This window comes from Rhamphochromis sp. 'chilingali' (assembly GCF_963969265.1).
Source record: "Rhamphochromis sp. 'chilingali' genome assembly, chromosome: 16".
Lineage (NCBI taxonomy): Eukaryota > Metazoa > Chordata > Actinopteri > Cichliformes > Cichlidae > Rhamphochromis > Rhamphochromis sp. 'chilingali'.
In genome coordinates this window covers 8,542,213-8,554,694 of record NC_137943.1, presented here as the reverse complement: position 1 = coordinate 8,554,694, position 12,482 = coordinate 8,542,213, and the positions used below count along the sequence as shown (strand labels likewise).

Below are 12,482 nucleotides of genomic sequence, written 5' to 3'. Positions count from 1 at the left end.
TGACTCCATAAAAAGTGACAAAAACATTAGTGTCCGTTGTGCGTGGGAAGAAAACTTCTTTTTACAGCGAAAAAACCCCCTAAACTTCCAAGCAAGCACTGAGTGCGCAACGACGTAATGGGAAACTCACAGAGAAACTCGCGGATTCTTCAACTGACCGCGGCACACCTGCACCAGGGTAAACCTCCGCCTACCGCAGTCCTGCTTTACAGGTGAAAATAGAGCAACGGGACCGCTGAGTCTTTGACTTTATTTATTTTCTGCTGTGTTTTACTTGCATCTATTTGAAAGAGTGAGTGTAAACACAAAAAATATTTTATTTTATGTGCTGGAATGTGCAGAAAATAGGTTTAAATGTTAAACTAATTTATTCAAGTCAGAATGTTGCATATAATTAAATTTTTGCTTGATGCATAAAGTTAAAAGATTAAAACTGATAAAACAAGTTAAAAAAAGAGATTTTTCCATTTGATTACATTTTGTATGATGGATTATGTAGAAAAAGTAGAATTGGGCTGAAAGATCTATCGCTTTATCACCTCTTCAGGTTGTAAATCGTGTTTTTAAAAAGTAACTAAGTAACTAAGTAATTAATTACTTTTGAAAATAAGTAATCAGTAAAGCAATGGGATTACTTTTTGGGGGAAGTAATCAGTAATTAGTTACTGATTACTTTTTTCAAGTAACTTGACCAACACTGGTTATATCATGTTTCCTGCTAACTTCTAACTCTGTTAAATTTAATAAATTCTGTTTTCATAGATGCCTGAATGTTAAACTTAATTGTTACACCTGGTAAAGCAGCAACACTGATCATTGTATTAAAATGAAAGAATTTGGACAGTTTTTAACTCTCAGTGACGCTGCAGTGTTCGTTTGAGATTACTATGAGTCGTGAGGCTCCTGACTACGGTAGCTGTAATGCTCCAACAATCCATCAAGCGATGTAGCTTACCAAAGTCGTACTAAAACATTTTTTGACGGATTTTTGAGCGCTTGTACCACATAAAATCGCTTTGAGGTCTGTAAGCACGACCAGAATTCATAAATAAGGTGCACTGTCGATTTTTGACTAAATTAAAGGATTTTAAGTGCGCCGTATAGTCTGCCAAATACGGTACATACAATTATGTGCAGATTCTTAATAATCAGTCACACACTACAAATACAGACTTTCTAACCAGGCCACCATGCTGTCCTTGATAGTGTTTGTGGCTCAGAGTCCACGGTGCCTTTTGGCGTGGGGATTTTGTGGGGATCTCTCGCGCATCCCATGAGTGAATCAGAGTTTGCTTTTTGGGTCGACCAGTTCATTCAGAGCATGCAGGTTCTCCCCCTCTCGAGGCTCAGGTCATGCACTGTGGTCTGGAGACAAACACTTGAATTTAGCCCCCCATATTAAATCTAATATATACTGGGAAACTACATTACAGTTGTGTTAGAAAGCTGTACATACTCTGTATCACCCACATGGACTTTGTTACGACTGCTGTCATAATGTTGTCTCATATGCAAATCTGAGTGTGCAGGTCCCTTTCTGTCATTGGTGGATCCAGGCAATTGTCTCTGTGGATTGGCTAACTACCTGGAGACCAGTAGTGTTTTTTTGATATGTGCGACATGGGGGGGTCGCCCAGGGTGGCATCTTGGTGGGGGCAGCATCATGGCTTCGGACCCCCCCCCCCCCCCAAAAAAAGTCGCTCGCACACATGCTGCCCGCGCATTTTGGGGATTACATGGGCACCATTCGGTTTTCTATTGCCCATTTGCTCCCCGCAGAACTATGAGAACTCACTCACCCAGCTCCAGCAGCTCCACAGAGATAGCTTTACCGATCCCGGTGCCTCCACCCATCACTATTGCAACTTTATGGTTGAACAAAGTTGCAATAGTCGGAATACACTGGAAGCCGCCATGCTTGTTTCTAGGCCCCACTGAGGAAAGCCGAGGGAGCGTAGCACCAACTGCGCTCTCTTCTTCAACTTCAACCTATGTGAAAAAAACATTTCTACACAGCAAAATCTCCAGTGTTAAAATAACTCAAAATGTTAGAAATATTCCTGCTCAGTGTTAGTCTTTGTTAATCTTCAAAACTGACTAGGTTACTTTTAAACATATAACACTGTCAAACGTGTTAATTTAACACTCAACAGTGTTGTATTTAACACTCAGAGGTGTGGACCCATATAGACACTCTCCAGTGTTAATTTAACACTGGAGATTTTGCTGTGTAGTGATTCCTGGTGATAAATGGTCAGAGGGCAAACAGCTGTTTCCTTCAAATATTTATGATCTGTTGAATCATTAGTATTTGATCAGCATTGTTTTTTTTGTTTGTTTGTTTTGGGGTTGTTGTTTTTTTGTTGTTGTTTTTTACATTTTATTACAACAACCTGTCAGGGTTATTATATAATGCATGTCATTTCTGTGTGTGTGTTTGTGTTTTGTTTTCAGTCACCTTTTGTGTTTACCGCTCCAAAGTAGTTATTAATAATTTTTTTGCTCTTTTCCTGAGCCTGGATCTGCCAGAGGTTTCTTCCCGTTAAAAGTGAGTTTTTTCTTCCACCACGTGCCACGTGCTTGTTCAGAGGGGGTTGTCCGATTGTTGGGAATTTCTCTGTTATTCTAGTCTTTATTTAACCATTTAAAGTGTAAACTGCTTTTGTGATTTGGTGCCACATACAGTCACATACAGCCGATTTTCTATTACATTTCAGGTCAGAAGACAGTGATGACCATTCCACAACATTGTATTTCTCCCTCTGCATGATCCCTTTGTAGATTTCCAACTGTGTTTTGGGTCATTGTCTTGTTGGAATGTCCAACACCACAAACTTCAACTCTGTGAGTGATGCTTGAACATTATCCTGAAGAATTTGTTGATACTGGGTTGACTTCATCTGACCCTGGACTTCAACAAGGGCCCCAGTCCTTGAACTAGCTCCAAAGAATGATGGAGCCTCCATTTGACAGTGGGTAGCAGGTGTTTTTCTTGGAATGCAGTGTTTCCTTCCACTACACAAAGTGCTTTTTGTTATGACCGAAACACTCAATTATTATTTCATCAGTCCAAAGCTCTTTCTTCCTAAATGAATCTGGCTTATCTAAATGAGCTTTTGCATACAAGCCTCCCCCTGAACAATCTTTGTTTTCAGATCTTTTGAGAGTTGCTTTGACGATCCCATGCTGTCACTCTTCAGAGGAGAGTCAAAGAGAAGCACAACTTGTCATGTGCCACCTTAAATACCTTTTCTTATGATTGGACACATCTCTCTATAGAGTCCAAGGTTTAACAACTAATTTTGGTGTGTACCCAATTTTTTGCACAGCAGGTCTTCAGATTGAATTTCATACAAGTAAATACTGCTTCACTAAAAATAAAAATCCTTGTTCATAAAACCAGGAAAACCATATTTCCAGATATTCCTAGGAGATAAAAGACATACCATTTTTTGTTTAAAATAGAGTGAACTATTATGATGCTGAGAGGGGTTCCCAAGCTAATATTACTTTTTCTTGACATGTGTCTTGATTAGAATGTTCAGTGTGTAAATGTGTGGGTTGTCTGATACCAACTACAAAGACTTGAGTGCAACTGTGTTAAAAAGATGCAGGTAGTTGATCCTCAGTGTGGTTAGAGGAAGGTTTGGAAATACAGTACTGTTGAAAAATATTGTAATAACGCTGCTCTTTGAAACTGCATTAAAGCTGCAGCACATTCTCTGTAACGTTTGCTTTAGCAGGGTTATTACACTCATGCTCCTCTCACCTAGATTCCCAAAAGAGACAGGAAGGACTTTGAACACATGCGAATCAAATCTGCTAATTCACCAAGGTATTAAAACAACTTATTCAGAGGAGCCTGCAGGTAGAGCAGCTTGGTTCACAGCTGTAGAACTTAAAGCTCAGAGAAGGGGGTGTTTCCTTTGCCATTCCCCCCAAACTTTCTCTGTGCTCATTTCAGTCAGCCGTTGGTACACTGACTAAGAACTATGAGAACAGCAGGAGTCTTTGTGCTTTTGTTGCTTAACATGGCCATGGAAATAAGCGGTGCTGCAGATAGAGAAAAGTCCAGTCCTGACAACAAACTGAAGACAGAAGAGGCTGAACTTCCTCACACCAAGCCTGCAAGTTTTTCAAATGTTTTAGGCAAACTGCTCGTGGTGCCCATGGATGGGAGTCATTGGATAGGTCTTAAAGCCATTGCCCAGGAAATGGGTCGCCGTGGACACAGTTACGGTGGTGACGCCAGAGACCACCATACGAATGGGTCCAGGGAAACATTATGAGACTTTGACCTATCCTGTACCTCATGACAAAGCTTACATCGACTCTGTGATGTCCACACACAAAGACATCATGAAAAAATCCTCACAGCCTTTCATGGAGAAGATCAAGAAACGGTTCACACAGTTCCAGGCCATTTCTGATTTTCTGCACATCACTGCAGAGAAGTTGCTCTTCAATGCCAGTCTCATATCACACTTGTCCCAGCAGGTGAGTACAAATACAGGAGAGTGTTGTGTTTGTATATAACACTGGAAACGATGACTTGTTTTTAGGCACACTTTAATGTTACTGAAAAACGCTCACATCGCACTCTTCCACTTCTTCTCACTCCTCCTCACTTACCTGTTTCACAACAGCGCCACATGGCCTGAACGAGTAACAGCACCCATAGAAGCACATAACATTCAGATTCAGTCTACATAAGCCTGTAATTACAACATCTCCCCTTTTACCCGAAAAGCAGTTCTCAGCTAAAGTAAAGTGCAGGTATTAATCAAACATTAAACAACATGTTTACTTTTAAGGGTGTCTAAACAACACTTCAGTCTTCAGTTTTATATTTCTGACAACTTAAGGAAAAAATAAAGCATGGTGTCTGAGATGAACCACGCAGATCAAACAGGCCAAGCATCTGCTTTTAGCTTAGCTTATCCAACTAGTCTGGAGCCATATTTCAGTAGCTAAATGTGATTTACCTTTGTTTGTGTGTGTGTGTTTGTTTTTTTATTTTTTTTGAAAACACCAAACACTGTGGCCAGTGGCAGTCCCAGCCTGTTTGGCGCCCCCGGGCGAACACTCCCTCTGGTTTTTGATACAGGCGACACGGGCGGTTGCCCCGGGCGGCATCGTGGTGGGGGGCGGCATCACGGGCATCGGCAAAAAAAATAAAAATAAAAAATTGCTCGTACTCATGCTGCCCCGACATCAGCCAGCGCATATTGTGAATGGCATAGGCACCGATCGGTTTTCTATCGCCCATTTGCTGGGAGTAAGGGCGCCCTCGTTTGCGAGGTGCGCCTGCTGCTTGCGGCACAGGGAGGAGAGGGCGGGGCGGTGGAGGATTCTCTGGCTGGAGCGGCATCTAATAACCAACTCGCAAAATAAAACAAAATAAAAACAAACCAACAAACATGAAAACACCAGACATCATGATACAGGCTTATAATTTGCACCGATGTTTTTTCGAAATTCTATACGCGAAAAATGCGCGCAAGAGCCCTCGGTGCGCCTGCTCGCTGCTGAAGTCAAAGTAAACTTTATTGTCATCTCTGCTATATTCAGTCCAGTATATAGAGAGACGAGACGATGAGGCTCAAGTTACAGCAGTGCAAGTAAACAAACAATAAATATAAGAAGAGTAAGAAAATAAATATACACTTTAGGACTCGGGGTAAAGGGATCAATAACAATTTAAAATTTACAGTTTGATGATTTAAAGTCTCACACACAACCCGTCGAAAGGGGAGGGGGGCCGGCTGCTTCCAAATAGAGCACATTTCATTCATAATGTTGTAAATCCAAGCCCATTATGTATTCATGATTTGAATCCTGGGTTGTGTGAAATCCCAGAAATAAACCCTAGAAAAGTGAATCTGTGAACTAAGGTGTAGGTGTGTTAGGTTATGTTGTGGTGATCCTCGAGTTGGGGGATTTGTGTTCATACTGCAGTGCAAAATGAAAACAAATGTAAGATGGACAAGAAAAGGTCAAAGCCATCAGGTGCTCAGTTTAGAAAAAATAGAAAAGAAGAGGAGGAGAAACGAGCAAAAGATGCAGGTAAGCAGATGTGTGATTGGATAATGGCAGGTCATCCTGAAACAATCAGAATCAGAATATTTTATTAATCCCTAAGGAAATAATGTGGATTACAGTTGCTCCAAAAAGAAATGGTAAAAATAGTAACAGTAACAGACTAAACTCCAAACAATACATCATGTTGTAGATTTTAATATTAATTAGTCATTGTCAGTTGCTGATTTGTCCTGTTCTCATTGTATGATGAATTATGATGGCTGTTTGGTAGCCGTTTGCATACTATGCATACTCTCTCTCTCTTCATATGTGTGTGCGTGTTTCTCTGGCGAAATTCAGTATGGTTCCGACAACAGTTTTATGTTAATGTATAATCCTTAATATGTTTTATGTGTGTGTGTGGGGGGGCGCCGGAGAGGGGGCACCGGAGGGAGTGTTCTCCCCGGGCGCCAAACAGGCTAGGACCGCCACTGCTCTAACTGAAGCACCAACAGTGACTTTTATAAGGTTTAGCACTTCTCTTTTTGTTTGTGCACAACACACTTTTGTCCTGCATCTGTACCACCTTAGCTCTGATGGAGTTATACCGTCCATTTGTCGACAGAGGTAAAATGTCTAATTTAGTCCACATTGGCCTCCCTCTGACGAGCTGGAAAGGGGACCCACCAGTTGTAGCATGGGAGGTAGCCCAATAGCTGTAATGTAGTTCCGCAACTACAGTTTTTCAGGGTCGCTGAGTAGCTTGTGCTGTCTGAATAGAGTCTTTCAGTACCCTGTTGAGGATGGTACACACTTGTCTTCATGTGATTAATGCAACGTTCAGTCAGAAAATAAGTAAAGGCAGTGGATGTGAACTGTGGACCATTAATGGTGGTAATGGTGCAGGGGTTTCCTTCACAGGCAAAAACAGAAGTAAGGAATGCAAGCAGTTGCAGTTGTGGCATTTGGGGTGAATGCAACTTCAGGCCACTTACTAAAATAGTCAGTAACAAACCTGCAGTCATAGGTCCCATGTTCAAATGGACCAACAATGTCGACCACAACAAGTTTAAATGGACCTTCTGGAAACTTGATGAGTTGCAAGGAGCAGGTGAAACAGTAGCTGTTTTATAACAAGCCTGGCAGGACGTGCAGAATTGTGTGGACAGTTTCATCTATGTGTGGCCAACAGCGCAGTTCTCTAAGGCGTCGTTTAGTGCGAACTATGCTTTCATGTTCTTCTAGGCTCTTGACTTCGTGACTCTGCTGCCAGTTCATTTCGCAAGAGGAAGTAAGGTTTGACTTCATCTAGAAGGGACTTTTTCACTTTCGAAAGAATGGTCAGTCTCAGTTTTGTTAGTTTGGGGCAATCCTCACATTCTGCTTTAAAATCAAAAAGTGGAAGTGATGTTAAGAGAGGAGAGATTTCAGCTAGCTCTGTGATGAAATCCTGTTCAGCACCTTCAGCTATGTCAGTGGTGTGCAAGGGAACACGTGACAGGCTGTTTGCCATGATATTCTGGCTTCCAGGACGATACTCCATGTTGTACTGGAAAAACATCAGTCTAGTTGACCAATGTGCAATCCTCCTGCCAGCTCTGTTCATCTCTTTAGTACTTAGCAGAGTGGTGAGAGCTTGATGATCTGTTCTTAGGGTAAATCGGTGTCCCCATATCTACGTCTTTCATCTTTTAACTGCCCATACTCAGGCGAGGGCCTCTTGTTCTATTGTTGAATATTTCCTCTCAGCTGGAGACAGGGTGCGGGAACCAAAAGCAATGATGCACTCCATCACGTTGGCAGCTTTGGGTTGTAGATTGCAAGTGCTGGGCTTTTCAGGAGCATTTCTTTCAGCTTATTTAAGCTTTCATTTGCTGCATCGGTCCATTTTAGTTTAGCTACGTTATTTGTTCAAAGTAGCTGTTGCAGTGGCTCTACTACTGTTGCATAGTTTGGTAGAAATTTGCTGAACCATGAAGTTAAGCCTGCACCTTTGGTGCAGAAGCTTCAGAGATGCCAGTCAGCTGGTCTGGGTGAGGGCACAAGCCCTCCTTTGAAATGACATGTCCCAGGAACAGAATATGTTTCTGCCCGAATGAACTTTTACTGGAATTGATCTGCAGACCAACATTGGTTAGACGCTGGAGAACAGCCTGTAGATGTTCATCGTGTTCTTCCTTGGAATGCCCGTACACTATAATGTCATCCAAGTAGTTCTGCACTCCTGGTAGATGTTTCAGAGCTGTGTGCATCATCTTCTCGAAGGCAGAAGGTGCTGAAGCAAGTCACTGCGACTGTCAGGGTGAAGATGCAGTTGATGATAAGCTCAGGTTAAACATTCTGGCTATAGTGTGTAGCACCAGCCAGTTTTGTGGACAAATCCTCCATAAGAGGAAGTGAATGACTGCCCATTATTTCACTTTTATTAGGGTTCTCGCAGATCCATACCAGGTCCTCTTTTTTTTGTATGTAAATTTCCCATCTATATTGTTGATCTTAAGTGCTTTAATCAGGTCAAGCTCCAACAAAGGGGTGGCCTTCCAAAATCTGATTCACATCCAACTCCCTGCATTGATGACATAGTTGAGCACCTTGGGAAGGAAAGATATCTAACAATAATAGACCTCTGCAAGGGTTATTGGCAGGTACCATTGACTGGGCACTCAAAAGAGCTGATTGCTTTCTGGACCCCGCAGGACTTGTTCCAGTTTACAGTCGTGCCTTTTGGACTGCATGGTGCCCCAGCAACGTTCCATACACTGATGGATCAGGTACTGTCTGACATATCTGATTTTGCTGCAGTTTACCTTGATGAAATAGTCATGCTATTCCTTTAAGTATTATCTTCTTGGATGGGAGTTCATATTGGAAACGGACCACAAGACTCGTCAATGGATAGAGAAGATGAAGGACACAACTGGAAGGATCACTAAGACGGAGGAGGAAGCAGGAATAAGTACAGTTTGTGTGTGTGTGTGTGTGTTTTTTACTGGGGTTACTGTAATATATGTTGTAATTGTAAACAACACAAAAATGCTATTTTCACTTCCTCGAACAAAGTTAACAGCGATTAACTACCTTTAAATAATTACCACATATTATCCCCCAATTAGTGGATAATATGTAAATTAAACCTCAACTTCACACATATGAGGAGGCAAGCAATACGTTAGCAAGAGGCGTTTTTCTGTTTGCATTTGTTCTAAAAGTTATTTTCAAACGCCCCTTCCCTGGTGAAAATATTGCTTTTTTGTCGCCTGCTGTAAGAGTGAAACTAAAATGCACACAGGCCAAAACTACGAGAACAGTTTGTAATCATCTACAGGCTGTCGAGAGCTTACTCCCATTTATAATAGTGGTGATCACATTCTTTGGTTTCTCAAGTACATTTAACACAATTCCCCAAGAACAGATGCAGGAAACCTTTGATACCACATGCTGTAACCCTCTATGATACAAAATATCTGCCAGTCCAAGAATCACATCAGTAACTAAACAGTAATTAGTTACTGATTACTTTTTTCAAGTAACTTTACCAACACTGGTTAGTACTAATGTAATTTCATATTTCTGTCAATTGCTGTAACAAAAGAAGTGCTAAATATGATATAAAGTATTTCCCATCTGTTTAATGTAATCAGGGATCTTTTAGAGTCTTTTATGAGATAATGAGTTCAAAACAGACACGGAGAGGTTAAATAAATAAAAACACCCACAAATGATATTATTCTGTTTTACAGTTTTAATAAATTTTGCTCATAGACTTGCTGACAAGAGCATTGGAAAGAAAAACAATATGTACATTTCAGCAGCTGGAATGTTACAAATCTTTACCTCTGGACACTTGTAGTGCTATTAATTACATAAAGTAATGTGCAGACTCTTAATAATCAGTCACACACTACAAATACAGTGCTTGATAATGCTTGTGGCTCAGAGTCCACGATGCCTTTTGGTGTGGGGATTTTGTGCTCTCGCGCGTCCCATGAGTGAATCAGAGTTTGCTTTTTGGGTCGACCAGTTCATTCAGAGCATCCAGGTTCTCCCCCTCTGGAGCTTCAGGCCATGCACTGTGGTCTGGAGACAAACACAAGAATTTAGCTCCTCATACTAAATCTAATATATACTGGGAAGACTACTGTGCAGTTGTGTTAGAGAGCTATACGTACTCGGTATCTCCCACATGGACTTATACAAACTTTGTCCCGCATCGACCTTCAACGTGGCTCCAGAAATGTAGGAAGCAGCAGAAGAGAGCAGGAAACACACTGCAGATGAGACCTGGGCAAAGACGGCAATTCAAAAATTGTTCAGTACAGTTGTGCTTTAACCTTTCTCCTTCTATTGTATGGCTTCACAACTTCTTTATATCCTAATGCTGTTTATGGAGCACTGTGAGACCTTTGGGGTCTGGGTTCTTTTTTCGTTTTTCAGAATTAGAATTACTCCGACTTATATGTTAAAGTCATTCTGTCTGTAACACATTTTAAGGAGACTTTTTTCTCTAACAAACCTCTTCGGGCACTCCCAGCCTCTTCGAAGGAGTGAATGGAACGGACATCTTGAAAAGATCTGGTCTATTACCTTTATAGTTCTCCATCGCTGTTTTGGAAAAGATTTTACCCTGCAGCCAAACAGAGAGATGAAAATCATGCACATCTTGAAAAACTGAAACAAAACTGATTATGTGCTGAGCTGTACGCACAGGTGCAACAGCGTTGATTCGGACCCCCGAGGCTGCCCACTCGATGGCGAGACTCTTAGTTAAGTTATCCACCGCTGCCCTCGCTGCTCCTGTGTGGCTGTCGAGGAGGAGGAGACACACCACGCAGCAGGCAAATTAATTTTTTTTTTTTTAAACTGTGTGACTTTGCAGATTTGTGTGTGAATAATGAGGGAAACTGTTCTTACGCCGCGTCTGGGAAGCCGTTCCACATGTTGGCGATGATGCTGACGATGGCGCCTCCGTGCTCCTTCATCCATGCTGTGTAGACTGGAGGGGAGAACAACAACGGTCACGCTGAGAGACCAAACCACAAACACCAAAGCCTGTGTTATCTGTGCCCGGCTCACCCTCCTTGCAGCAGTGGAAGGTTCCTGTCAGGTTGGTGTCTACCACAGCCTTCCAGCCCTTAGAGGACATGTCTTCTGCAGGGCTTCTGAACTGACCTCCTCCGTTGTTCACCAGAAAGTCTATACGGTCATATCGCTTCAGCACTGATGACACAAGAGCCTTCACCTTCAAATGACAGAAAGACAAAAAGAAAATCAGCCACTTACGCACTGAAACGAGCAGCAGATGCAGAGCTGCTCACCTCCTCCTCGCTGCGGATGTTACAGGGCACAGCAGTGACACTTGCAGGACTGGAGGGAGGGATTTTCTGTCTCATCTCCCGAGCTGCTGCCTCCAGCCTGTCTGCCTTTCTGCTGGAGATCACCACACTGCAGCCTGAAGACCAACAAGTGAGCCACGAAAAACAATTACAGCACTTTCCGAAATAAAGCTTCGAGTCAATTTACTGTGAAACAACACTGAAAGCCACCAGATGTTTGGTGTTTCCAGCTGTTAGCGAACACTCACAGCCACACTTTCACAGTGTCCCTGCGCGCACTTGACCGAGGGACTGGTGCGACTCTTACAGACTTGTTTGTATCTGTGTCGAAGTTCACTTGCTGTCACTCAGCTGCTCCTCACTTCAGACTCTTTGCGCTACAACAACTATTAGAACTCACTCACCCAGCTCCAGCAGCTCCGCAGAGATAGCTTTACCGATCCCGGTGCCTCCACCCGTCACTATTGCAACTTTATGGTTGAACAAGCCCGGTCGGAAAACACTGGAAGCCCCCATCCTTGTTGCGTGGTACCGCTGAGGAAGGCCGAGGGAGTCAGAATTTGTGATGCGGCATAAAGGAGCAAAGCAACTCAAATCGGCTCTCCGTGAACTCTACTGGTTCCAGTACTTCAGCCTGGATGTAATAGCACTGTTGACTACTGTGGTCCATGTTTTAGTAATGCTGACCGCAAAGTGTATGAAGCTGTGCTTCCGTAAAGTGAGACAAAAGTGGAAGCGTGAATAGGGACAGTTTTTTTACTGGAATTACTGTGATGTTGTAATTGTAACAAACACAAAAATGCTGACATTGACGATTTTCACTTCCTCGGACAAAGTTAACAGCGATTAACTACCTTTAAATAGTTAATTAACATTATCACTGCATTACCTGCCTGGTTAAAATCACCGACCAATTAGTGGATAATATGTCAATCAAACCTCAACTTCACACATACAAGGAGGCAAACATTACGTCAGCAAGAGGCGTTTTTCTGTTTGCATTTGTTCTAACATTTATTTTCAAACGCCCCTTCCCTGTCGCCTGCTGTAAGAGCGAAACTAAAACGCACACAGGTCAAAACTGCGAGAACAGTTTGTAATCATCTACATGCTGTCGAGAGCTTACTC

The 12,482-nt window shown here is 42.3% G+C and overlaps 1 protein-coding gene across 1 annotated transcript; it reads right to left on the bottom strand.

Annotated features, from left to right (window-relative positions):
- Positions 1-9,766: 9,766 nt before the first annotated feature.
- LOC308383429 (peroxisomal trans-2-enoyl-CoA reductase-like) lies at positions 9,767-12,031 on the bottom strand. The gene is made up of 8 exons (XM_080861381.1): positions 11,759-12,031; positions 11,337-11,470; positions 11,095-11,260; positions 10,933-11,014; positions 10,727-10,823; positions 10,535-10,645; positions 10,191-10,302; positions 9,767-10,098 (listed from the first exon to the last, which is right to left on the bottom strand). Exons 1-8 carry the CDS (start codon positions 11,868-11,870, stop codon positions 10,016-10,018), a joined length of 897 nt encoding a protein of 298 aa, XP_080717507.1. The 5' UTR covers positions 11,871-12,031; the 3' UTR covers positions 9,767-10,015.
- Positions 12,032-12,482: the final 451 nt, after the last annotated feature.

Bases quoted from the DNA above. Each gene is read 5' to 3' on its own strand.
- LOC308383429 (XM_080861381.1), bottom strand. From the start codon at position 11,870: ATGGGGGCTTCCAGTGTTTTCCGACCGGGCTTGTTCAACCATAAAGTT. The intron at 11,261-11,336 runs GTGAGCAGCTCT...TGTCATTTGAAG, and splicing joins ACATCCGCAGCGAGGAGGAG to GTGAAGGCTCTTGTGTCATC. The intron at 11,015-11,094 runs GTGAGCCGGGCA...TCTCCCCTCCAG, and splicing joins CTTCCACTGCTGCAAGGAGG to TCTACACAGCATGGATGAAG.